The sequence below is a fragment of the Podarcis vaucheri genome (genome assembly GCF_965113315.1).
Source record: "Podarcis vaucheri genome assembly, chromosome: 2".
Lineage (NCBI taxonomy): Eukaryota > Metazoa > Chordata > Lepidosauria > Squamata > Lacertidae > Podarcis > Podarcis vaucheri.
In genome coordinates this window covers 130,689,934-130,717,166 of record NC_138760.1, presented here as the reverse complement: position 1 = coordinate 130,717,166, position 27,233 = coordinate 130,689,934, and the positions used below count along the sequence as shown (strand labels likewise).

The following is a 27,233-nucleotide window of genomic DNA, read 5'->3' as shown; positions in this document are numbered from 1 at the left end:
TGCATGGTCTACACCTTTGCCCTCAAAAACTGCAGCTTACAGGGAGAGGGAGAATGGACCCACCTGAGGCATTGGCACCCCCCTGCATGCACTCTCAAATGCATGTTGTACTGATTGGACAGCTTTAACGGGAATTGAACAAATTCATGTTCAAGGTCATAAATGGCTGATAATCATGACGGCTGTGTCCACTGGTATCGAAGGCAGAGATTTTAAGGCTGCTGCTTACTTTTCTTCTCCTTTCCTGTTGAGCAACAACAGACAGCCGTTATTTGTTTAGGGTTGCATTTGTTGTAGATAGGAAGTGGGAGGGAGTGGGATGTGATTGTGTGTAAAAGAGATGATTCTGGCTGGTCACTGTTTGTAATAATAATAATAATAATAATAATAATAATAATAATAATAATAATAATTTATTATTTATACCCCACACCATCTGGCTAGGTTTCCCCAGCCACTCTGGGCGGATGTAGAAAGAAGCTAGAGAGGTCATAAATTTTGTGTTTTAAAATTTTTATTTTTATATTTCGGTAAAGTTTACAACAAATTACAGTAAATAATCAAATAACTTTGGACTACTCCTCCACATCTCCATGGTGTCTCCAGCTTCCCAACTAATGCTGCTTATTATAGTTATTCTATACCAGGGGTCGGCAACGTTTACCTCACCTGGGCCAGTTCAGGGGAGATCCCTCCATGGGCTGGACAAAGCCATGCCGTTTCTTCCTCCTCTTTGGCGATCACTCGTAGCCGAGTAAGATTGTCTTCCATAAACACAGTTTTAACAATGAGTCCGTAAGTGACTGTGGAGGCCAATTCTGGATCCACACGTCCTTCCACAGTGGGGACACTGGTTTCTGGGCGGGAGTCGATCACTGTGTGGATTTGCTAAGCGTGCCTTCCTCCTAGCACAGTTCTCCCTTGCATCCTGAGTTCTAGTGTCTTCAAAGCCCATGACACCTTTGGTAAAGGCTGTTCTCCAATTGGAGCGCTCTCAGGCCAGTGTTACCTAGTTGTCACTGTTTATACTTCATTTTTTAAATATTTGCCTTGAGGGAGTCTTTTGTGGACCACCAGCATTAGGCTTTCCATTTTTAATTTCGGAATAGAGTAGTTGCTTTGGAAGAGGATCATCAGGCATCCCCACAACATGACCAGTCCAACGAAGTTGATGTTGAAGAATATGTGCATGCTGTTAAACACAAGCATCCTATCAAAGTCGCCAGGCTGCTGCAAAAAATTGAAACTGATCCCACAAAATGTGACTTGATGGAGTTTTGTGGCTGCATCTAATGAAAGAATAATATGCCTTTTTAAAAAAGTATTTCATTAGAAATGTACTGTGCAGTCTTTTGCAAGTGATATGGGTAGATTAATTGCCTAAATTCAAGCAGTAAATGGGTGAAAATGTTGTTAATTGGATTGAGGCCAATTAGCCACACTTACCTTTCACTCCTCTCGCTCCAGCCAGAAGTCTGCCCTTAATGCTCTATGTGCAAACATTTTGGGGGATATTTTGCCCCAACCTTTCCCCACCAAAAAACCCCTCACTCTTTAAAGCTGAATTGGGGCAAATGTCAATTTGGGTTTTCTACAGATGGACATTTGCTCCAGTTGATCCTCAAAGAGTTGGTTTTCGTGGAGAAAGATCCAGAGCGTGGATACGGAACTTTAAATTTAATTTAAATTTAATTTAAACCATGTTTCCCTCCGTCTGGAAAGAATGGATGAAGGTAAGTGGGACATGTCCTCTTTTGGGATTTCCTCGCCTCCTCTGACACAACTCTCCTTACAGTCAAGTGCTGAAGACCTACCAGCACATCCTGGCCTTGGCATTCTCTGTCAGTGAGGTCAACAGGGACCCCGTGCTCCTACCCAACACAACACTGGGCTTCCGTATCTATGGTGATAACAGCGATGCAAAGACGACTTATGAGTCCAGCCTGTCTCTGCTCTCCACGAGGGGGGAAGTGGCTCCCAACTATCAATGCGACAGTCGGGACAAGCTGTTCTCCGTCATCGGGGGTCTCAGCTCCAAATCATCAATGCAGATGGCATACCTCTTTGGCATCTTGAAGATTCCACAGGTAAGAGAATTTGTCTGGGGACCCGGGTGGCGCTGTGCTCTAAACCACTCATCCTAGGACTTGCTGATCAGAAGGTCGGCGGTTTAAATCCCTGCAATTGGGTGAGCTCCCATTGTTCGGTCCCTGCCCCCTGCCAACCTAGCAGTTTGAAAGCACAGCAAAGTGCAAGTAGATAAATAGGTACCGCTTTGGCGGGAAGGTAAATATATATAGAATATATATAAAATCTACGAAAGCAAATATATATATACTATATATATATATGCTTTCGTAGATTTTCACGGGTACAGGAATGCAGGTTTTGGTGTCTTCGGGTGTCTTCCCGTGTAAGAGTCGGGGTGTCTGGGCGACGTTTCGACGAGGTCTCACTCGTCATCTTCAGGCTGGTGCTTTCGGCTTCTTGTTACTGGAACTATATTTATATATATTTATATATGCTTTCGTAGATTTTCACGGGTACAGGAATGCAGGTTTTGGTGTCTTCGGGTGTCTTCCCGTGTAAGAGTCGGGGTGTCTGAGCGACGTTTCGACGAGGTCTCACTCGTCATCTTCAGGCTGGTGCTTTCGGCTTCTTGTTACTGGAACAAGAAGCCGAAAAGTAACAAGAAGCCGAAAGCACCAGCCTGAAGATGACGAGTGAGACCTCGTCGAAACGTCGCACAGACACCCCGACTCTTACACGGGAAGACACCCGAAGACACCAAAACCTGCATATATTTATATAGTATACAGTATGCTGTCTATTACTATGTATTATGTTCTTAACTTGATGCTCCATAAAATATATTATTAATGTGGTACACTGCCCTGTAATCTTTTGATAAACAGCAGTATATAATCAAATAAATAACAGAAATAACGGAATTCAAAAGAAGTGGATTACCAATGAAGGAGCAAATGGTTTATGAAACTGGCGAAATTAGCTGCCAAACTATGAGGGCATAATGACGAAGTGTTTAAGGAAGAAGGGAGACCACTGACTGACAATCTATCAAATTATCACCCATATACGTAGTCACGGGCAGGATTTGAAATATAAGCAGTGGATTACTGAAAGATTTAATGGTAGTGGGGTTTAGATAATAAAAATGTATGCATTATAAAACAGCTAATAAAAAGGAGTTAAAAAAGCAAATATCAGGAAGGGATGGGAAGTCAAGAAGAAACTTTGGATGTTAAAAAAGATAGCATATGATGATAAATTCTTTGAAACATTTCTGGAGACTTAATAAAAATGATATTTGGGTGGACCCCAATAATAACATTACTCCGGTTTTGAGAGAACTGTTCTGGTTGCCTGTTCACATCTGAGCCCAATTCAGTTTGGAGCCTGAACTGGGAAACAAATGCATGAAGATACTTCAAGTAATTTTATATCTCTCCTGCACAGCCCTGGAATCCTCGGGAGGAAAAGTGTATTAGAAATATTTCAAAAATTCTAAATAAATAAATAAATTTTGAATAAAGGCTTTCTCTTTCCTTCAGCTTGGTTATGGTTCATTCGGCCCTGTTGAGAGAGAGATGCTTCCTTCCTTCTTCCGAATCGATCCCAACGAAGTGCCGCAGTACTTCGGGCTGGTCCAACTGCTCTTACATTTCCGATGGAACTGGATTGGCCTCATCACTTCCGATGACGACACTGGTGAAAATTTCATCCGGACTCTGATGCCAATGCTCACGAAGAATGATATTTGTGTGTCCTCGGTAGAAATGATAAATGAACGGCTAATGAAGCGATTAGCAACTAGTCTTTTTAAGAAATCTCTTATTAAGTGGCAGAGTAAAGCCATGATTATCTCTGTAGACTACAAGGAAGCAGCCGTGCTAATACATAAACTCGATTTTCTCAGAAGGGATTCCAGGCCCTCACGTGTGAGGGTTTGGATCGCGACAGCGCGCTGGGATTTTGCTGCTCTAGGGGCACAAATGCATTGGAAGGAACTGGAGTTCTTCCACGGTGCTCTGTCCTTCAGAGTCCACACAACTGATGTCCAGGGGTTTAAGAAATTCCTCCTGGCTTTAAATCCAGCCCAGCCCGAGGGAGATGTCTTCCTCCGAAACTGGTGGCAAATGGCATTTAACTGCTGGTTTCCGATAGCAGGTCAAACGTCTAGAAAGAGAAAGTGTACAGGGAAGGAGAAACTAGAGGACCTGCCACCCTCTGTGTTTGAAACGAGAATGACTGGCCACAGCTATACCATGTACAATGCCATCTACTCCGTGGCACACGCTTTACATGCCATGTACTCACTGAGACCCACTCGTGCCATGATGAGGGAGGGCAAGAAACCTCTGGCTATTCAGCCATGGCAGGTAACATCGTTCTTTAGATGTATCTCTCTCTTTCCAAAAGTAATGGACCCATTCGTCCTCTAGTGGCTTAGAGCCCTCGTATTTACGGGACCGCCTCTCCTGGTCTGCCCCACAGAGGACCTTAAGGTCCATGAATAACCATAGTTTAGAGGTCCCGGGCCCTTAGGAAGTCAGACTATCCTCCACCAGGGCCAGGGCCTTTTCAGTGATGGCTCCGACCTGGTAGAATGCTCTGTCCCATGAGACTAGAGCCCTTCAGGATTTAACCTCCTCGTCGGGCCTGTAAGGCAGAGCTATTCCGCCTGGTCTTTAATTTGAATTCAGCCTGATCTTTTATTTCCCTTCCCTTCTCTTCCCTCCCCCTCCACTTTTATGAAGATTACCCGCTCTGAGACCCCACAGCTAATTCTCCCCTGGCCTCTTCGCTGGCCCAAGTAGGACCAATTCAGCCAGCTAGCCCTTATTTCCCCTAAGTTGATTTTTGATTTTTATTGTTATTCATGTTTTTATACTGTATTTTATGCTGCTTTTACAATTAATAGTTTTAAATTTGTTCTTAGCTGCCCTGAGCCCGGTTTTTGAACAGGGAAGGGTGGGTTATAAATAAATTATTATTATTATTATTATTATTATTATTATTATTATTATTATTATTATTAGTGTTTTGTTAGGGGTCGCAATATGGATGGAGACAGATTGGTATTTTAAAACCATCCAAAGATCTCAATTCCTCCTGTTTGATAGCTTCACACTCTTCCTTTCAAAAATGTTGCAACGTTCTATAGTTGTTTCCTGGGTGAGGAGAGAGGAGTGGAGGCTTATGATGATAACACCTGTTATCTTTTCCTTTTCCGGGCTACAAATCTAACTGTATTCTGCTCCCACCCAAGCATGTGGGTTGTGTTATAGCAAGTAGACACCAGCCATGAAAAGCAACCATTACTTGCACTTTCCAGCTGTTTGGGGCTGCTGCTGAAAATTAATTCTATCCCATGGTTAATTATCTCAATGGATGTAATTCCAAAGTCTTTGGTCTGTGTTAAGTTCAAACGTAAGAAGAGCCTGTTGGATTGCGCCAACGGCCCAGTTTACACAACATTATCCTTCAAGTAGGGTCAGGTGGGATAGATTCAGGGGTCCTCATCTCAGACAAAAGCATATGCAAGTTAACAGGAGGAAGGGACCAGTGATCAGGAGAGTCAGGAGCTGGATCCTGGGAAAGGTTCGAACAGGGGTGTCCCAACCACATTTCTGCTTGGCAAAAATAATGATCTTGCCGCTCCTTCCTCCACACACTGTTTTGGGGGTTCTCGCGACCCTTTAGAACAGATTTGGGGAGGGTGCAATGGTGCCTGAGGTGGGGAGGGCAAGTCCCGTGGTGCTAGTAGGAATCTTTCCTGTGGCTTCTGCTAGAATGACTTAGTTGAATATGGAGGATACGCCTGTCTCAGACTCCCTTCATCAGGCAAAATTGTGTCCCTTGCTCTTAAACTCAACTAAAAACTAAAAAAAATAATACCCCCCTCCCCTCCAAATACCGTTCCAATAGGTCAAGGCTCAGCAAAGTCACTATGTTATCTAAACCTCTCCCCTCCTTGGTTCTTCAGATTCTCTCCTTTTTGAGGAACATCCGATTTAACAACAGTGCCGGAGATGAAGTATCTTTCACGGACAACAGTGTGGTGGGATCTTCTGGCTATGATCTTCTCAACTGGATCTATTTCCGAAACGAGTCAACAGCTTTAGTGAAAGTTGGGAGGATGGATCCAGGAGCCCCACGGGGCAAAGACTTCATCATTAACCCAGATACAATTGTGTGGTCTAGCAAGGTGGAGTGAATGTCCCAGAGCTTGTGAAAGAATTAGAGCATGATGGACTTGAATGCCCGTCAGCTCCAACCCACATGGCCAATGGTTAGGGGTGATGGGAGATGTAATCTGGGAATATTTTGGCGGGTGGGGGGAGGCACAGGTTCCCCAATCTTGCTCCATGCAGTGGTTGAAAATAGCTTTGATCCTCTTACCTACATTTATCACCATTTCCAGCATGCAAAGATTGGGCCACCTTTGAAGACCTCCAAGTCCTGCTTAAAACAATTCTATCCATGCAGAAAACCTTTCATTATATCTGCCTTTCTTAGACCCCACCCTCTGCAAGCTGTGCAAAGATCTGCTCTCCAGGGCAAAGGAGAAAAATTCCAGAAGGGAAGCCGGTTTGCTGTAATGTGTGCATTCGCTGTCCAGAAGGGACTTTTTCTAACCAGACAGGTAGTTCCAACCTTCAACCTTATTCTACAGTGCAGAAGTTGCATGTATCCAGGGAGGGTTAAGGTAGGGTTACCAGACGTCCCCGGTTCCCGGGGACCATCCCCGGATTTGCAAATCTGTCCCCGGACAAATTCCATCCCTGGAAATGTCCCCAGATTTGCAAATCTGTCCTTGGGAAACATGGCAGTGGCAGCCTCAGCAGCCCGGAGCCAGCCTGGTAGCGCAGTTGGCTCTGGCTGGCTTCAGGAGCTGCTCGCTGCCGTGGCGCCCACCATTTTTCCTTGCCGGAAGTCCCCATATGATGTGTCTTATGCGCAACATACAAGAATATTTATAACTAGGTTCTACACCTCTGATTTATTCTCCTGCCATCCCCACCTACCATGTACACCAGCCTGGTGTGTGTGTGTGTGTGTGTGTGTGTGTGCGCGCGTGTGTGTGTAAATAAAGCTATATTAGAGATACTCAAATAGTGCTTGCTAATTCCAGATGCTGCTAACTGTGCCCAGTGCCCAAAAGATCAATACCCAAGCAAGGACCAAGACCAGTGTATTGCCAAGAAAATCAACTTCCTTTCATATCATGAGGCTTTGGGATTTGTTTTAGCTTCTCTGGCTCTTTTCCTCTCTCTAATCGCCTCTCTAATCCTGGTAACCTTCATTAAAAACAAGGACACCCCAATTGTCAGAGCCAATAACCGCGACCTCACTTACACCCTCCTTGTCTCCCTCCTGCTCTGCTTCCTCTGCTCCTTCCTCTTCATTGGTCGACCCCAAAAAGTCACATGTCTTCTCCGGCAAATGGCTTTTGGAATCACCTTCTCTGTTGCCATTTCTTCCATTTTGGCAAAAACCGTCACGGTAGTTCTGGCCTTCATGGCCACCAAGCCAGGAAACGTGGCCAGAAAACTCTTGAAGACACAATTAGCAAGCACCATTGTCCTGGTCTGTTCCCTCGTTCAAGCAGTTATCTGTGCCATCTGGCTGGCAACCTCTCCCCCATTCCCAAAACTGGATGTCTACTCCATGGCTGTGGAGATTGTAGTGGAATGCAATGAAGGCTCCGTCACCATGTTTTACTCTGTCCTGAGTTACATGGGTTTCCTGTCCCTCATCAGCTTCATGGTAGCCTTCCTAGCTAGGAAGTTGCCTGACAGCTTTAACGAAGCCAAATTTATCACCTTCAGCATGATGGTCTTTTGCAGCGTTTGGGTGTCCTTTGTGCCCACCTACCTGAGCACCAAAGGGAAATTCATGGTGGCCGTGGAGATCTTCTCCATCTTGGCCTCTGGTGCTGGTCTCTTGGGTTGCATCTTTCTCCCCAAATGCTACATTATTCTCCTGAGACCCAACCTCAACAGCAGAGAGCATCTAATAAGAAAAAAATATCAAGGAGCTTAAAAAACTAAATAGCTCACAACTTCCTATACAAAGAAGCTAATGTGATCAGGTTTATTCGGTTCTTGAAGAATCTGGCAAATCGTGTGTATCTTTTCTGATTCTTTTTGTTTTGTTCATTCAATAAACATAGTGAAAGAAAGAGAATTGGTTTTGTAGTCCTATATATGTTTTGAACCAAAGATGAATCAGCAGAATTCTGAACCAAAAGCTCCATCCTTGGGAACTTGATCCTTGGGCAGATTAAATTTCCAGCAGCTATCTTGCAGATGTAGCTATAACCTGCCACTGTTTTGTTTCCCTTTAAATATCAGATTAACACTGGGGCCTAAACTAGTTTGAGAACCTGATTGGTGGGTAATGGGACCTTAACCCCTTGTTCTTTGCTGCAACTGCAGGGATGGTGTCACGTACAGATAATCAATAATCTCACAACTGGGAAAAACCAACACCACTATTGTCAGAGCTGCTTCCAGATCCTAGCTCACAGAGGATCACGCTAGCCAGCGATCATTTTGTAAAAGTCTTTATTGAGTTACAGTTTCCATTCTCAAGCTGCTGCGTGCAACTCTACGTCTTATGGGTTAGACCGGCGAAGCTCCGTCTGAGTCTCCGCCCCCTGTACACCAGCTAAATGCCCTAGCCTTACTCCACCTTTTCCGCCTGACCGTTCTTCTCTGGGTCCCTCTGCCCCCCGTAGTCTCTTCCTTCCGGGACGCTTCTGACGCTGACCCCCCGGACCCTTCTGTCTCCTTGCGTCGGGCTTTAGGACCTGGCTCCCTTTCCGGGCTGCTTACTGCGCCACCTTCCTGTGCATTTGAACTCGGCGTGCGCGCCCAACCTTCCACTTTCCGCCTGACCGTTTCTTCGCTCCCCGATGGAGGTGTGGCCACTCCTGACTCATGCCCTCCCTCCTGCTGCGAGCTGCCAGAGCTCGGTACCTGGCGCCCTTCCTCTCCACTGCGTTCTGTTGGTGATGCTGGTCCCGATTTCCCACTGCTGCTCTCTGAGCCTCCTCTGGACCCTTCTTCCTGGGGTGTCCCCCTAGGCTCCCCCCTTGCTCCGGCCACTGGCGCCCCTTCCTGTGAATCTTCTGATTCACTGGAAAGACTCGGAGATCTCGGGTCGTCGTCATCACTCATCTTTTCTTCTGCCTCCTCCCCTTCGCTCTCTGTTTCCTCCCTTGCCCTCGCCTCTGCTCCTGAACCCCTGACAACTATGCTCTCAGAGGAGCTTCCAGAGATGGCATGCCCTTGGCTGTTTAGGGGTAGCCTGCAACCAGGGGTGGTCAGCCTGTAGTCCTGTGAACACATCAGCCCCCAGTTAATTGCATGCAGCCCTTTGTTGTTGTTTTTAAGTCGTTTAGTTGTGTCCGACTCTTCGTGACCCCATGGACCAGAGCATGCCAGGCACTCCTGTCTTCCACTGCCTCCCGCAGTTTGGTCAAACTCATGCTGGTAACTTCGAGAACACTGTCCAACCATCTCGTCCTCCGTCGTCCCCTTCTCCTTGTGCACTCAATTTTTCACAACCTCAGGGTCTTTTCCAGGGAGTCTTCTCTTCTCATGAGGTGGCCAAAGTATTGGAGCCTCAGCTTCAGGATCTGTCCTTCCAGTGAGCACTCAGGGCTGATTTCCTTAAGAATGGAGAGGTTTGATCTTCTTGCAGTCCACGGGACTCTCAAGAGTTTCCTCCAACACCATAATTCAAAAGCATCAATTCTTCGGCGATCAGCCTTCTTTATGGTCCAGCTCTCACTTCCAAAAATCACTACTAGGAAAGCCATTTCTTTAACTATACGGACCTTTGTTGGCAAGGTGATGTCTCTGCTTTTTAAGATGCTGCCAAGTTTGCTGCCCTTAGCCTGAGTTTAAAAGCCCCCTACAGGTGACAGCATATTTATTTTTTATTTTTTAAATTTCTATACCACTTTATATTTTTATTAAAAATCTGAAAGCAGTTTACAGCAAATAAAAACAATAAAACAATAGCCGGGTGATGTTCCTCCGGTGTCAGTAGGAGCCTCTTCAGTATGCCTGGTGAGTCTGGGCCTCGCCCCCTAGGCATACTGGGTAGTGAGGAAGAGGGAGAAGGAGAAAGGAGGGGGGAAGAAAGTGAAAATGAAGAGGAGTGACTCAACTGTTTTTCTATCTGCCCACTGCTAGCCTCAGCCCTCATCCACCCCCCAAGGCGTACCTAGACTCCCTTGCACCCTTGCCAAGGAGACGTATCGGCACCCACTGTCCCTTGCACCCTTGGGAGAGGAGCCTGTGTGCCTTGTCTAGCCAACCAGAGCAGCAGAAATGCTGTGGGGATCACATAAGTACCAAGCCGCTCCAAGCCAGAGTAGAGAGACATGATTTTTGCACCTTCTAGAGCCTTGTCAAGGGCCAACATGGCCAGTTCTTAGGTATGCCCCTTCCCATCACTGCCTAGAGACTTGGCAACCTCCTTGTTCTCCCCAGACATCTCAGATACCTCTCTGATCCCCAGTTCAGCCCTGGGTTGAGAGGAAGAGAGAACGGTGCTGAACCAAAGGTAAATTGTTCCGGAAGCTCTGCAAACACCATATTGATACTCATGACCCAATTAATTGGTAGTGGTTGTAGCACTGAGCTCCTATGTGTTTATAGTCACTTGCTTTGAAGCATACTAATTGTCTTGCTTTGATGTCACCCTTATCTGAGAGTTTGGGGTGCTGAGCTCTGAGACCAGAAAGGGAAACTGTAATGTTTGGGTGTTTGCCGACTCCACCCTCCTGGTCAGATGGCTGGTGTATGCTGCTTTGACCTTTAGCTTGGGTGTGCATCTTCTTGTTTGCGTGGGAAAAGCAGGAAAAGGGGCGAGCTGAGTGCTGCCCCGACCTTAAATGGCCCTAGAAGAACCGCCCCCGCCGCCAGCCGATTGGCTGGCAGGGCGTGGGTATGCTAATGAAGGGAATCCCCGGCTCCCGCGAGGCTGGGGCCGGCCTCGCGGGAGTGTGGGCGGGGTCGTGAGCCCGCAACCCCACCCCCTCCTGAATTTCGGTAGTGGCATTGCGGTGTCCATCCCGCACAAGTGAGTGCGAGGAGGAACTGGCAAGCTGCATCGCTGTAAACCTATACTTTTCTTAATAAAGGCACTAGAACTGATCACTCTGGAGTTTTTGACATCCTTCTTTGTCATTCCTGCATCTCACAACTCACACAGGCTCTCCTCTGGCTCTGCGGTTTGCAACAAGAGCAAGAAAGTGTGGTTCGTTCACTTCTGGCTCTGCCCCTGGCCACGACTGACTTCAGCATGGCTTAGAGCTGACAGGTGGAGCATCCCTAAAGGGAATGAAGCTCTCTGCAGGAAAATTGGTTCCCCATTGTGGGATATGTAGGAGACAACTCCACTGAGGGTTCATTAATAAGGTTCACACCAAATTCCCAACTGGTCAGACTTTATTCAGTAATGCATCACATGACATACTGTAGTACAAAATAGTCTGTGGCTTCATATCTGTTAACACACACCAATAATAATAATAATAATAATAATAATAATAATAATAATAATAATAATTTGTTTGTACCTCGCCCATCTGGCTGGGTATCCCCAGCCACTCGGGACGGCTTCCAACAAAGATTAAAAATACATTAAAATGTCAAACATTAAAAACTTCCCTGAACAGGGCTGCCTTCAGATGTCTTCTAAATGTCAGGTAGTTTATCTCTTTGACATGTGGTGGGAGGGTGTTCCACAGGGCGGGCGCCACTACCAAGAAGGCCCTCTGCCTGGTTCCCTGTATCTTGACTTCTCGCAGGAAGGGAACTGCAAATTGGCACGTTGATTTTCCATGAATTTTATAGATTTTAGCCCCTTTTGACATTGAAAATTGGAAACAAATGGATATATTGTAGCGAAGAAGGAGGTGAAGAAGACATGCCCCCCCTTCCGTATCTATCTATCTATCTATCTATCTATCTATCTATCTATCTATCTATGACACATCATATGTGTGTCTTTGTGTATGATATCTATCTAGTCTCTCTTTTTTCCTCTCTTTCTTTCTCTCTCCCTCCATATTTCTCTAAGAGAAACCAATGTGGCTTTCCATTACCATGTGATGCCATCTCCTCAGATGTCAAATATGTTGACCCATACTCAGGATGTGCTTATCTGCGCATATCTCCAGCTCTGCATATTCCCCCCTCCCTCCTCCATATGTTAATCCTGTGTGACCTAACCTCTTCTTAATGTATTCATGATGTAATCTGTGTAACCCAACCTCTTCTTAATGTATTCATGATGTAATCTGTGTAACCCAACCTCTTCTTAATGTATTCATGATGTAACTGGGATGTATTTTGCAATGTATTCTGGGACATGGAGGGAAATTTCAAAAGTTCATGTCACCCCTTTCTCGCTGTTCAATCTCGTCTTGAACCTGTTGCGCAATAAACTTGGATCTTCTGCAGTTTGCTCCTGTCTCTGGCTGAGCTCATTTTCTTCCGCAGGGACCCGCGGACTTAGTCCGACGAACTGGATGGCAGAGTAGCCTCGCACCCAGATTTTTCCGTAACTATATATATATATATATATATATATATATATATATATATTTGCTTTCGTAGATTTTCACGGGTACAGGAATGCAGGTTTTGGTGTCTTCGGGTGTCTTCCCGTGTAAGAGTCGGGGTGTCTGTGCGACGTTTCGACGAGGTCTCACTCGTCATCTTCAGGCTGGTGCTTTCGGCTTCTCTGTTCCAGTAACAAGAAGCCGAAAGCACCAGCCTGAAGATGACGAGTGAGACCTCGTCGAAACGTCGCACAGACACCCCGACTCTTACACGGGAAGACACCCGAAGACACCAAAACCTGCATATATATATATATATATACACACAATAGAATAATACATATATATATATATATATATATATATATATATATATATATATATATGCTTTCGTAGATTTTCACGGGTACAGGAATGCAGGTTTTGGTGTCTTCGGGTGTCTTCCCGTGTAAGAGTCGGGGTGTCTGTGCGACGTTTCGACGAGGTCGAAACGTCGCACAGACACCCCGACTCTTACACGGGAAGACACCCGAAGACACCAAAACCTGCATATATATATATATATATATTTGCTTTCGTAGATTTTCACGGGTACAGGAATGCAGGTTTTGGTGTCTTCGGGTGTCTTCCCGTGTAAGAGTCGGGGTGTCTGTGCGACGTTTCGACGAGGTCTCACTCGTCATCTTCAGGCTGGTGCTTTCGGCTTCTTGTTACTGGAACAGAGCAGAATCTGGTGTTTGAGTTCCTATAAATACTGTTGAGGGGTGTGGTGTATAGCCTCCAACGTTCTGGGCAGAGAGGAAGTTCCTAGATTAGTGTGCCTTTTCTTCTTTTGTTCCTTAATATAAAATAAATTTTATATAAATGAAGCAGGAAATATAGTCCAGTATTCCTGAGGAATTATTAGTATTATTATTGAAAAACACCCACCCCCAATATATTACGGCCAAATCCTCGAGCCCATGCATCCCAGTGAGCAATACAAAACATGTGTTTCTTCCCATCAAGCTCCAAAGAGATTCTCCGGAAGTTGGGATTGTTTTTCTCTCCTGGAATTAACAAAATAACAGTCATTCTTGCTGAATCCCAGTGGATTTCCACCCAGAAACTCAGCAACAAAGAAACCCAGAGCAAAACATTGTTGTGATAAATACGCCCTGAACTCTTGCAAGGCGGGGGGAGAGAGATACCGGACAGACACGCCGACGTCTGGTCATTTTCCCCAATGTTCTGAATCCGTGGCTGAGACCTATGGATTTGGTGGCCTCTTAATTCTGTACAAAGTTCAAGTGGGACGAGGGTCTCTTTCTGCCGTCCATGATTTGGGTTTTGGTTTTTTTGCTCCTTCCTCAGGCTGCCACCAAGATGTCCCTGAGGACCAAGTGTCTCCTGTCCAGGCCTTTTGAACTGCAGGAAGACTATTACAGGCCAGGAGATCTCATTGTGGGGGGACATTTACGCTTCAGCAGTGCCATACACACAAATCAGATGTTTAATTTGTCACCCCGAGAACGGGACATATACATTTCTAAGTACGTACATAGAAACTCTGGGGAGGGATTTGGGTTGCTCTAATATCATTGTGGACTAGAGGGCTTGTTCCAGGGATCTGCATCCAGGGAGCCAGTGTGGCGCAGTGGTTAAGAGCGGTAGACTCGTAATCTAGTGAACCGGGTTTGATTCCCCGCTCCTCCACATGCAGCTGCTGTGTGACCTTGGGCTAGTCACACTTCTTTGAAGTCTCTCAGCCCCACTCACCTCACAGAGTGTTTGTTGTGGGGGAGGAAGGGAAAAGGAGAATGTTAGCCGCTTTGAGACTCCTTCGGGTAGTGATAAAGTGGGATATCAAATCCAAACTCTTCTTCTTCTTCTGCATTAGCGATATTGCTTGTTTCCCAGAATGAAAAACAAACCATAAAACAAAGCTTTACGGCTTGTCTTCACCAGATAAGAATCTTACCCATTGCTTCTTTCAGAGACTTGCATAGTCTACAAAGACTTCCAGAGACTTATAAGACTTATGTTTATTTGGTTCTATGTTTTCAAGAGAATCCATCAAGAGTGCCTATTTTGTGACTTTCAGAGACTTATAAGACTTATGTTTATTTCGCTCTATGTCTTCAAGAGAATCCATCAGGAGTGCACGTTTTGTGACTTTCAGAGACTTATAAGATTTCTGTTTATTGGGTCTGCAGAGAGTACATATTTCATATATTTCATATTCTATGTTCCATATAGATTATATAAAGAGTTTATATTGATTTTGCATTGTTGTACTTGGTCATCGTGTTGCCTTGGATATTACTGAGAATTGTTTGCAACACAGGGGTTTAATTGTCTGGTTACTGAAAAGCAAACCATGGCATCTCCAAATAATTGTCCATACGGACAGGTGCTTCTGTTTATGGTGGTGAAAGTAACGCCAAAGCATCCCCATGAATCATGATGGGAAGGCTGCTAGGCTCGCCCACAGAAAATATTTATTATTATTATTACTATTATTACTATTTATTCTATGTAAACATACGGGAAAACAATTCTATCTTCTCCTTTCCACTGATCAAAGTGTTGCCCAAGGTTGCCAAGAGCATTCAGAAGTACAGTAAAACAAATTGGCAAACATTAAACTGAACCCGGAGCAGGGCAGATAATTAAAGCAGTCTGCTTTGAATACCAAAATTAAGGGGAAATCTACTTGAACAAAATGAACCTTTGCTGTAATAAAGCAATAAAGGTAAAAGTAAAGGTACCCCTGACTGTTAGGTCCAGTCACGAACGACTCTGGGGTTGCAGCATTCATCTCGCTTTACTGGCTGAGGGACCCGGCATATAGCTTCTGGGTCATGTGGCCAGCATGACTAAGCTGCTTCTGGAGAACCAGAGCAGCGCATGGAAACGCCGTTTACCTTCCTGCCGGAGCGGTACCTATTTATCTACTTGCACTTTGCTGTGCTTTTGAACTGCTAGGTGGGCAGGAGCTGGGAGCTCACCCCGTCACGGGGATTCAAAATGTCAACCTTCTGATCGGCAAGCCCTAGGCTCAGTGGTTTAGGAACACCCCTAGACTTGGAAGTGCTAAGCGCTAAATGCACACCAGCTCCAAGTGGTTTCCAAATCTCTCCTCCAACTCCTCCCCAGTGCAGCTTAATTGCACTCTTACACAGAGGTCAGGCAGTGGAAAGCCTGACAAACTGTGCTGTTCTGACTGCATGGTCTACACCTTTGCCCTCAAAAACTGCAGCTTACAGGGAGAGGGAGAATGGACCCACCTGAGGCATTGGCACCCCCCTGCATGCACTCTCAAATGCATGTTGTACTGATTGGACAGCTTTAAAGGGAATTGAACAAATTCATGTTCAAGGTCATAAATGGCTGATAATCATGACGGCTGTGTCCACTGGTATCGAAGGCAGAGATTTTAAGGCTGCTGCTTACTTTTCTTCTCCTTTCCTGTTGAGCAACAACAGACAGCCGTTATTTGTTTAGGGTTGCATTTGTTGTAGATAGGAAGTGGGAGGGAGTGGGATGTGATTGTGTGTAAAAGAGATGATTCTGGCTGGTCACTGATAATAATAATAATAATCTGGGTGGATGTAGAAAGAAGAGGCTAGAGAGGTCATAAATTTTGTGTTTTAAAATTTTTATTTTTATATTTTGAAAAAGTTTACAACAAATTACAGTCAAATAATCAAATAACTTTGGACTTCTCCACATCTCCATGGTGTCTCCAGCTTCCCAACTAATGCTGCTTATTATAGTCATTCTATACCAGGGGTCGGCAAAGTTTACCTCACCTGGGCCAGTTCAGGGGAGATCCCTCCATGGGCTGGACAAAGCCATGCCGTTTCTTCCTCCTCTTTGGCGATCCCTCGTAGCCGAGTAAGATTGCCTTCCATAAACACAGTTTTAACAATGAGTCCGTAAGTGATTGTGGAGGCCAATTCTGGATCCACACGTCCTTCCACAGTGGGGACACTGGTTTCTGGGCGGGAGTCGATCACTGTGTGGATTTGCTAAGCATGCCTTCTTCCTAGCACGGTTCTCCCTTGCATCCTGAGTTCGAGTGTCTTCAAAGCCCATGACACCTTTGGTAAAGGCTGTTCTCCAATTGGAGCGCTCGCAGGCCAGTGTTACCTAGTTGTCACTGTTTATACTTCATTTTTTAAATATTTGCCTTGAGGGAGTCTTTTGTTGACCACCAGCATTACGCTTTCCATTTTTAATTTTGGAATAGAGTAGTTGCTTTGGAAGAGGATCATCAGGCATCCGCACAACATGACCAGTCCAACGAAGTTGATGTTGAAGAATGTGTGCAGGCCGTTAAACACAAGCATCCTATCAAAGTCGCCAGGCTACTGCAAAAAATTGAAACTGATCCCACAAAATGTGACTTGATGGAGTTTTGTGGCTGCATCAATCACAGCATCTTGCCATCTGGCATCTAATGAAAGAATAATATGCCTTTTTTAAAAAGTATTTCATTAGAAATGTACTGTGCAATCTTATGCAAGTGATATGGGTAGATTAATTGCCTAAATTCGAGCACTAAATGGGTGAAAATGTTGTTAATTGGATTGAGGCCAATTAGCCACACTTACCTTTCACTCCTCTCGCTCCAGCCAGAAGCCTGCCCTTAATGCTCTATGTGCAAACATTTTGGGGGATTTTTTGCCCCAACCTTTCCCCACCAAAAAAGCCCTCACTCTTTAAAGCTGAATTGGGGCAAATGTCAATTTGGGTTTTCTACAGATGGACATTTGCTCCAGTTGATCCTCAAAGAGTTGGTTTCCGTGGGGAAAGATCCAGAGCGTGGATACGGAACTTTAAATTTAATTTAAATTTAATTTAAACCATGTTTCCCTCCGTCTGGAAAGAACAGATGAAGGTAAGTGGGACATGTCCTCTTTTGGGATTTCCTCGCCTCCTCTGACACACCTCTCCTTACAGTCAAGTGCTGAAGACCTACCAGCACATCCTGGCCTTGGCATTCTCTGTCAGTGAGGTCAACAGGGACCCCGTTCTCCTACCCAACACAACACTGGGCTTCCGTATCTATGGTGATAACAGCGATGCAAAGACGACTTATGAGTCCAGCCTGTCTCTGCTCTCCACGAGGGGGGAAGTGGCTCCCAACTATCAATGCGACAGTCGGGACAAGCTGTTCTCCGTCATCGGGGGTCTCAGCTCCAAATCATCAATGCAGATGGCATACCTCTTTGGCATCTTGAAGATTCCACAGGTAAGAGAATTTGTCTGGGGACCCGTGTGGCGCTGTGCTCTAAACCACTCATCCTAGGACTTGCTGATCAGAAGGTCGGCGGTTTAAATCCCTGCAATTGGGTGAGCTCCCATTGTTCGGTCCCTGCCCCCTGCCAACCTAGCAAATATCACTCATGAAATCACTCAAGATATCCCTCAAGTAATTAAGGAACAAAAGAAGAAAAGGCACACTAATCTAGGAACTTCCTCTCTGCCCAGAACGTTGGAGGCTATACACCACACCCCTCAACAGTATTTATAGGAACTCAAACACCAGATTCTGCTCTGTTCCAGTAACAAGAAGCCGAAAGCACCAGCCTGAAGATGACGAGTGAGACCTCGTCGAAACGTCGCACAGACACCCCGACTCTTACACGGGAAGACACCCGAAGACACCAAAACCTGCATTCCTGTACCCGTGAAAATCTACGAAAGCATATATATATATATATATATATATATAAAATAAATTTTATATAAATGAAGCAGGAAATATAGTCCAGTATTCCTGAGGAATTATTAGTATTATTATTGAAAAACACCCACCCCCAATATATTACGGCCAAATCCTCGAGCCCATGCATCCCAGTGAGCAATACAAAACATGTGTTTCTTCCCATCAAGCTCCAAAGAGATTCTCCGGAAGTTGGGATTGTTTTTCTCTCCTGGAATTAACAAAATAACAGTCATTCTTGCTGAATCCCAGTGGATTTCCACCCAGAAACTCAGCAACAAAGAAACCCAGAGCAAAACATTGTTGTGATAAATACGCCCTGAACTCTTGCAAGGCGGGGGGAGAGAGATACCGGACAGACACGCCGACGTCTGGTCATTTTCCCCAATGTTCTGAATCCGTGGCTGAGACCTATGGATTTGGTGGCCTCTTAATTCTGTACAAAGTTCAAGTGGGACGAGGGTCTCTTTCTGCCGTCCATGATTTGGGTTTTGGTTTTTTTGCTCCTTCCTCAGGCTGCCACCAAGATGTCCCTGAGGACCAAGTGTCTCCTGTCCAGGCCTTTTGAACTGCAGGAAGACTATTACAGGCCAGGAGATCTCATTGTGGGGGGACATTTACGCTTCAGCAGTGCCATACACACAAATCAGATGTTTAATTTGTCACCCCGAGAACGGGACATATACATTTCTAAGTACGTACATAGAAACTCTGGGGAGGGATTTGGGTTGCTCTAATATCATTGTAGACTAGAGGGCTTGTTCCAGGGATCTGCATCCAGGGAGCCAGTGTGGCGCAGTGGTTAAGAGCGGTAGACTCGTAATCTAGTGAACCGGGTTTGATTCCCCGCTCCTCCACATGCAGCTGCTGTGTGACCTTGGGCTAGTCACACTTCTTTGAAGTCTCTCAGCCCCACTCACCTCACAGAGTGTTTGTTGTGGGGGAGGAAGGGAAAAGGAGAATGTTAGCCGCTTTGAGACTCCTTCGGGTAGTGATAAAGTGGGATATCAAATCCAAACTCTTCTTCTTCTTCTGCATTAGCGATATTGCTTGTTTCCCAGAATGAAAAACAAACCATAAAACAAAGCTTTACGGCTTGTCTTCACCAGATAAGAATCTTACCCATTGCTTCTTTCAGAGACTTGCATAGTCTACAAAGACTTCCAGAGACTTATAAGACTTATGTTTATTTGGTTCTATGTTTTCAAGAGAATCCATCAAGAGTGCCTATTTTGTGACTTTCAGAGACTTATAAGACTTATGTTTATTTCGCTCTATGTCTTCAAGAGAATCCATCAGGAGTGCACGTTTTGTGACTTTCAGAGACTTATAAGATTTCTGTTTATTGGGTCTGCAGAGAGTACATATTTCATATATTTCATATTCTATGTTCCATATAGATTATATAAAGAGTTTATATTGATTTTGCATTGTTGTACTTGGTCATCGTGTTGCCTTGGATATTACTGAGAATTGTTTGCAACACAGGGGTTTAATTGTCTGGTTACTGAAAAGCAAACCATGGCATCTCCAAATAATTGTCCATACGGACAGGTGCTTCTGTTTATGGTGGTGAAAGTAACGCCAAAGCATCCCCATGAATCATGATGGGAAGGCTGCTAGGCTCGCCCACAGAAAATATTTATTATTATTATTACTATTATTACTATTTATTCTATGTAAACATACGGGAAAACAATTCTATCTCCTCCTTTCCACTGATCAAAGTGTTGCCCAAGGTTGCCAAGAGCATTCAGAAGTACAGTAAAACAAATTGGCAAACATTAAACTGAACCCGGAGCAGGGCAGATAATTAAAGCAGTCTGCTTTGAATACCAAAATTAAGGGGAAATCTACTTGAACAAAATGAACCTTTGCTGTAATAAAGCAATAAAGGTAAAAGTAAAGGTACCCCTGACTGTTAGGTCCAGTCACGAACGACTCTGGGGTTGCAGCATTCATCTCGCTTTACTGGCTGAGGGACCCGGCATATAGCTTCTGGGTCATGTGGCCAGCATGACTAAGCCGCTTCTGGAGAACCAGAGCAGCGCATGGAAACGCCGTTTACCTTCCTGCCGGAGCGGTACCTATTTATCTACTTGCACTTTGCTGTGCTTTTGAACTGCTAGGTGGGCAGGAGCTGGGAGCTCACCCCGTCACGGGGATTCAAAATGTCAACCTTCTGATCGGCAAGCCCTAGGCTCAGTGGTTTAGGAACACCCCTAGACTTGGAAGTGCTAAGCGCTAAATGCACACCAGCTCCAAGTGGTTTCCAAATCTCTCCTCCAACTCCTCCCCAGTGCAGCTTAATTGCACTCTTACACAGAAGTCAGGCAGTGGAAAGCCTGACAAACTGTGCTGTCCTGCCTGCATGGTCTACTCTGGTGTACATGCCTTTGCCCTCAAAAACTGCAGCTTACAGGGAGAGGGAGAATGGACCCACCTGAGGCATTGGCACACCCCTGCATGCACTCTCAAATGCATGTTGTACTGATTGGACAGCTTTAACGGGAATTGAACAAATTCATGTTCAAGGTCATAAATGGCTGATAATCATGACGGCTGTGCCCACTACTTCTGGTATCAAAGGCAGAGATTTTAAGGCTGCTGCTTACTTTTCTTCTCCTTTCCTGTTGAGCAACAACAGACAGCCGTTATTTGTTTGTGTTGCTTTTGTTGTAGATAGCAAGCGGGAGAGAGAGGAATGTGACTGTGTGTAAAAGAGATGATTCTGGCTGGTCACTGATTGTAATAATAATAATAATAATAATAATAATAATAATAATAATAATAATAATTTATTATTTATACCCCACACCATCTGGCCGGGTTTCCCCAGCCACTCTGGGCGGATGTAGAAAGAAGAGGCTAGAGAGGTCATAAATTTTGTGTTTTAAAATTTTTATTTTTATATTTCGAAAAAGTTTACAACAAATTACAGTAAATAATCAAATAACTTTGGACTTCTCCTCCACATCTCCATGGTGTCTCCAGCTTCCCAACTAATGCTGCTTATTATATAGTTATTCTATACCAGGGGTCAGCAAAGTTTACCTCACCTGGGCCAGTTCAGGGGAGATCCCTCCATGGGCTGGACAAAGCCATGCCGTTTCTTCTTCCCCTTTGGCGATCACTCGTAGCCGAGTAAGATTGTCTTCCATAAACACGGTTTTAACAATGAGTCCGTAAGTGACTGTGGAGGCCAATTCTGGATCCACACGTCCTTCCACAGTTGGGACACTGGTTTCTGGGCGGGAGTCGATCACTGTGTGGATTTGCTAAGCGTGCCTTCCTCCTAGCACGGTTCTCCCTTGCATCCTGAGTTCGAGTGTCTTCAAAGCCCATGACACCTTTGGTAAAGGCTGTTCTCCAATTGGAGCGCTCGCAGGCCAGTGTTACCTAGTTGTCACTGTTTATGCTTCATTTTTTAAATATTTGCCTTGAGGGAGTCTTTTGTGGACCACCAGCATTACGCTTTCCATTTTTAATTTCGGAAAAGAGTAGTTGCTTTGGAAGAGGATCATCAGGCATCCGCACAATGTGACCAGTCCAATGAAGTTGATGTTGAAGAATGTGTGCATGCCGTTAAACACAAGCATCCTATCAAAGTCGCCAGGCTGCTGCAAAAAAATGAAACTGATCCCACAAAATGTGACTTGATGGAGTTTTGTGGCTGCATCAATCACAGCATCTTGCCATCTGGCATCTAATGAAAGAATAATATGCCTTTTAAAAAAAGTATTTCATTAGAAATGTACTGTGCAATCTTATGCAAGTGATATGGGTAGATTAATTGCCTAAATTCAAGCAGTAAATGGGTGAAAATGTTGTTAATTGGATTGAGGCCAATTAGCCACACTTACCTTTCACTCCTCTCGCTCCAGCCAGAAGTCTGTCCTTAATGCTCTATGTGCAAACATTTTGGAGGATTTTTTGCCCCAACCTTTTCCCACCAAAAAACCCTCACTCTTTAAAGCTGAATTGGGGCAAATTGGGTTTTCTACAGATGGACATTTGCTCCAGTTGATCCTCAAAGAGTTGGTTTCCGTGGGGAAAGATCCAGAGCGTGGATACGGAACTTTAAATTTAATTTAAATTTAATTTAAACCATGTTTCCCTCCGTCTGGAAAGAACAGTTGAAGGTAAGTGGGACATGTCCTCTTTCGGGATTTCCTCGCCTCCTCTGACACAACTCTCCTTACAGTCAAGTGCTGAAGACCTACCAGCACATCCTGGCCTTGGCATTCTCTGTCAGTGAGGTCAACAGGGACCCCATGCTCCTACCCAACACAACACTGGGCTTCCGTATCTATGGTGATAACAGCGATGCAAAGACGACTTATGAGTCCAGCCTGTCTCTGCTCTCCACGAGGGGGGAAGTGGCTCCCAACTATCAATGCGACAGTCGGGACAAGCTCTTCTCCGTCATCGGGGGTCTCAGCTCCAAGTCATCAATGCAGATGGCATACCTCTTTGCCATCTTGAAGATTCCACAGGTAAGAGAATTTGTCTGGGGACCCGGGTGGCGCTGTGGTCTAAACCACTGATCCTAGGACTTGCTGATCAGAAGGTCGGCGGTTTAAATCCCTGCAATGGGGTGAGCTCCCATTGTTCGGTCCCTGCCCCCTGCCAACCTAGCAGTTCGAAAGCACAGCAAAGTGCAAGTAGATAAATAGGTACCGCTTTGGCGGGAAGGTAAATATATATAGAATATGTTGTTGTTTAGTCGTTTAGTCGTGTCCGACTCTTCGTGACCCCATGGACCAGAGCACGCCAGGCACTTCTGTCCTCCACTGCCTCCCGCAGTTTGATCAAACTCATGCTAGTAGCTTCAAGAACACCATCCAACCATCTCATTCTCTGTCGTCCCCTTCTCCTTGTGCCCTCCATCTTTCCCAACATCAGGGTCTTTTCCAGGGAGTCCTCTCTTCTCATGAGGTGGCCAAAGTATTGGAGCCTCAGCTTCACGATCTGTCCTTCCAGTGAGCACTCGGGGCTGATTTCCTTAAGAATGGAGAGGTTTGATCTTCTTGCAGTCCATGGGACTCTCAAGAGTCTCCTCCAGCACCATAATTCAAAAGCATCAATTCTTCGGCGATCAGCCTTCTTTATGGTCCAGCTCTCACTTCCATACATCACTACTGGGAAAACCATGGCTTTTACTATACGGACCTTTGTTGGCAAGGTGATGTCTCTGCTTTTTAAGATGTTGTCTAGGCTTGCCATCGCCTTTCTCCCAAGGAGCAGGCATCTTTTAATTTCGTGACTGCTGTCACCATCTGCACTGATCATGGAGCCCAAGAAAGTAAAATCTCTCACTGCCTCCATTTCTTCCCCATCTATTTGCCAGGAGGTGATGGGCCCAGTGGCCATGATCTTCGTTTTTTTGATGTTGAGCTTCAGACCATATTTTGCGCTCTCCTCTTTCACCCTCATTAAAAGGTTCTTTAATTCCTCTTCACTTTCTGCCATCAAGGTTGTGTCATCTGCATATCTGAGGTTGTTGATATTTCTTCCGGCAATCTTAATTCCGGCTTGGGATTCATCCAGCCCAGCCTTTCGCATGATGATTTCCGCATATCAGTTAAATAAGCAGGGAGACAATATACAGCCTTGCCGTACTCCTTTCCCAATTTGGAACCAATCAGTTGTTCCATATCCAGTTCTAACTGTAGCTTCTTGTCCCACATAGAGATTTCGCAGGAGACAGATGAGGTGACCAGGCACTCCCATTTCTTTAAGAACTTGCCATAGTTTGCTGTGGTCAACACAGTCAAAGGCTTTTGCATAGTCAATGAAGCAGAAGTAGATGTCTTTCTGGAACTCTCTAGCTTTCTCCATAATCCAGCGCATGTTTGCAATTTGGTCTCTGGTTCCTCTGCCTCTTCTAAATCCAGCTTGCACTTCTGGGAGTTCTCGGTCCACATATTGCTTGAGCCTTCCTTGTAGAATTTTAAGCATAACCTTGCTAGCATGTGAAATGAGTGAAATTGTGCGGTAGTTGGAGCATTCTTTGGCACTGCCTTTCTTTGGGATTGGGATGTAGACTGATCTTCTCCAATCCTCTGGCCACTGCTGAGTTTTCCAAACTTGCTGGCATATTGAGTGTAGCACCTTAACAGAATCATCTTTTAAAATTTTAAACAGTTCAGCTGGAATACCATCACTTCCACTGGCCTTGTTATTTGCAGTGCTTTCTAAGGCCCATTTGACTTCACTCTCCAGGATGTCTGGCTCAAGGTCAGCAACCACACTACCTGGGGTGTACGAGACATCCATATCTTTCTGGTATAATTCCTCTGTGTATTCTTGCCACCTCTTCTTGATGTCTTCTGCTTCAGTTAGATCTTTACCACTTTTGTCCTTTATTATGGTAATCTTTGTACGAAATGTTCCTTTCATATTTCCGATTTTCTTGAACAGATCTCTGGTTCTTCCCATTCTGTTGCTTTCCTCTATTTCTTTGCATTGCTCGTTTAAGAAGGCCTTCTTGTCTCTCCTTGCTGTTCTTTGGAAATCTGCATTCAATTTCCTGTATCTTTCACTATCTCCCTCGCATTTTGCTTGCCTTCTCTCCTCCGCTATTTGTAAGGCCTCGTTGGACAGCCACTTTGCTTTCTTGCATTTCTTTTTCATTGGGATGGTTTTAGTTGCTGCCTCCTGTATAATGTTGCGAGCCTCCATCCATAGTTCTTCAGGCACTCTGTCCAGCAAATCTAAATCCTTAAACCTGTTCCTCACTTCCACTGTGTATTCATAAGGGATTTGGTTTAGATTGTATCTTACCTGTCCAGTGGTTTTTCCTACTTTCTTCAGTTTAAGCTTGAATTTTGCTATAAGGAGCTGATGATCTGAGCCACAGTCAGCTCCAGGTCTTGTTTTTGCTGACTGTATAGAGCTTCTCCATCTTTGGCTGCAGAGAATATAATCAATCTGATTTCGATGTTGCCCATCTGGGGATGTCCATGTGTAGAGTCGTCTCTTGTGTTGTTGGAAAAGCGTGTTTGTGATGACCAGCTTGTTCTCTTGACAGAACTCTATTAGCCTTTGCCCTGCTTCGTTTTGATCTCCAAGGCCAAACTTGCCAGTTGTTCCTTTTATCTCTTGATTCCCTACTTTAGCATTCCAATCCCCTATAATGAGCAGAACATCCTTCTTTGGTGTCACTTCGATAAGGTTTTGTAAGTCTTCATAGAACTGGTCAATTTCAGTTTCTTCAGCACCAGTAGTTGGTGCATAAACTTGGATTACTGTGATGTTAAAAGGTCTGCCTTGGATTCGTATCGAGATCATTCTATCATTTTTGAGACTGCATCCCAGTACAGCTTTCGCCACTCTTTTGTTGACTATGAGGGCCACTCCATTTCTCTTACGGGTTTCTTGCCCACAGTAGTAGATATGGTAGTCATCCGAACTGAATTCGCCCATTCCCGTCCATTTTAGCTCACTGATGCCCAGGATGTCAATATTTATTCTTGCCATCTCATTTTTGACCACATCCAACTTACCCAGGTTCATGGTTCTTACATTCCAGGTTCCTATGCAATATTTTTCTTTACAGCATTGGACTTTCCTTTCGCTTCCATGCATATCCACAACTGAGCGTCCTTTCGGCTTTGGCCCAGCCGCTTCATCAGCTCTGGATCTACTTGTACTTGTCCTCCGCTCTTCCCCAGTAGCATGTTGGACACCTTCCGACCTGAGGGGCTCATCTTCCAGTGTCATAACTTTTATATGCCTGTTGTCTTTGTCCATGGAGTTTTCTTGGCAGGGATACTGGAGTGGCTTGCCGATTCCTACTCCAGGTGGATCACGTTTGGTCAAAACTCTCCACTATGACCTGTTCATCTTGGGTGCCCTGCTCGGCGTAGTTCATAGCTTCTCTGAGTTCTTCAAGCCCCTTCGCCACGGCAAGGCAGTGATCCATGAAGGGGATATATAGAATATAGATATATATAAATATCTATATTCATATAGTATACAGTATGCTGTCTATTACTATGCTCTCTATTATGTTCTTAACTTGATGCTCCATAAAATATATTATTAATGTGGTACACTGCCCTGTAATCTTTTGATAAACAGTAGTATATAATCAAATAAATAACAGAAATAACGGAATTCAAAAGAAGTGGGTTACCAATGAAGGAGCAAATGGTTTATGAAACTGGCGAAATTAGCTGCCAAACTAAGAGGGCACAATGGCGAAATGTTTAAGGAAGAACGGAGACCACTGATTGACTCTCTATCAAATTATCACCCATATATGTAGTCACGGGCAGGATTTGAAATATAAGCAGTGGATTACTGAAAGATTTAACGGTAGTGGGGTTTAGATAATAAAAATGTATGTGTTATAAAACAGCTAATAAAAAGAAGTAAAAAAAAAGCAAACATCAGGAAGGGATGAGAAGTCAAGAAGAGACTTTGGATGTTAAAAAAGATAGTATATGATGATAAATTCTTTGAAACATTTCTGGAGACTTAATAAAAATGATATTTGGGGGGGACCCCAATAATAACATTACCCCGTTTTTGAGAGAACTGTGCTGGTTGCCTGTTCACATCTGAGCCCAATTCAGTTTGGAGCCTGAACTGGGAAACAAATGCATGAAGATACCTCAAGTAATTTTATATCTCTCCTGCACAGCCCTGGAATCATCGGGAGGAAAAGTGTATTAGAAATATTTCAAAAATTCTAAATAAATAAATACATTTTGAATAAAGGCTTTCTCTTTCCTTCAGCTTGGTTATGGTTCATTCAGCACTGTTGAGAGAGAGATGCTTCATTCCTTCTTCCGAATCGATCCCAACGAAGTGCCGCAGTACGTCGGGTTGGTGCGACTGCTCCTACATTTCCGATGGAACTGGATTGGCCTCATCACTTCCGATGACAACACTGGTGAAAATTTC

The 27,233-nt window shown here is 44.7% G+C and overlaps 3 protein-coding genes across 3 annotated transcripts in view; all 3 read left to right on the top strand.

Annotated features, from left to right (window-relative positions):
• The window catches only part of LOC309527282 (vomeronasal type-2 receptor 26-like), an 89,838-nt gene extending 66,739 nt beyond the window's left edge, over nucleotides 1-23,099 (top strand). The window contains exon 8 of the mRNA XM_082213983.1: nucleotides 23,030-23,099. The gene's annotated coding sequence lies outside the window, so the exon portion shown is untranslated. The remainder of the gene's footprint in view (nucleotides 1-23,029) is intronic.
• LOC309526248 (vomeronasal type-2 receptor 26-like) lies at nucleotides 163-6,455 on the top strand (the record flags this gene model as incomplete). Its single annotated transcript, XM_082212160.1, has 4 exons — nucleotides 163-194; nucleotides 1,796-2,087; nucleotides 3,573-3,729; nucleotides 6,008-6,455. The coding sequence occupies 4 exons, from the start codon at nucleotides 163-165 to the stop codon at nucleotides 6,037-6,039; spliced, it is 513 nt and encodes a 170-aa protein (XP_082068286.1). The 3' UTR covers nucleotides 6,040-6,455.
• Nucleotides 6,161-8,067, top strand: LOC309526247 (vomeronasal type-2 receptor 26-like; the record flags this gene model as incomplete). The annotated part of the gene is made up of 3 exons (XM_082212159.1): nucleotides 6,161-6,214; nucleotides 6,541-6,667; nucleotides 7,157-8,067. The coding sequence occupies 3 exons, from the start codon at nucleotides 6,161-6,163 to the stop codon at nucleotides 8,065-8,067; spliced, it is 1,092 nt and encodes a 363-aa protein (XP_082068285.1).
• Nucleotides 23,100-27,233: the final 4,134 nt, after the last annotated feature.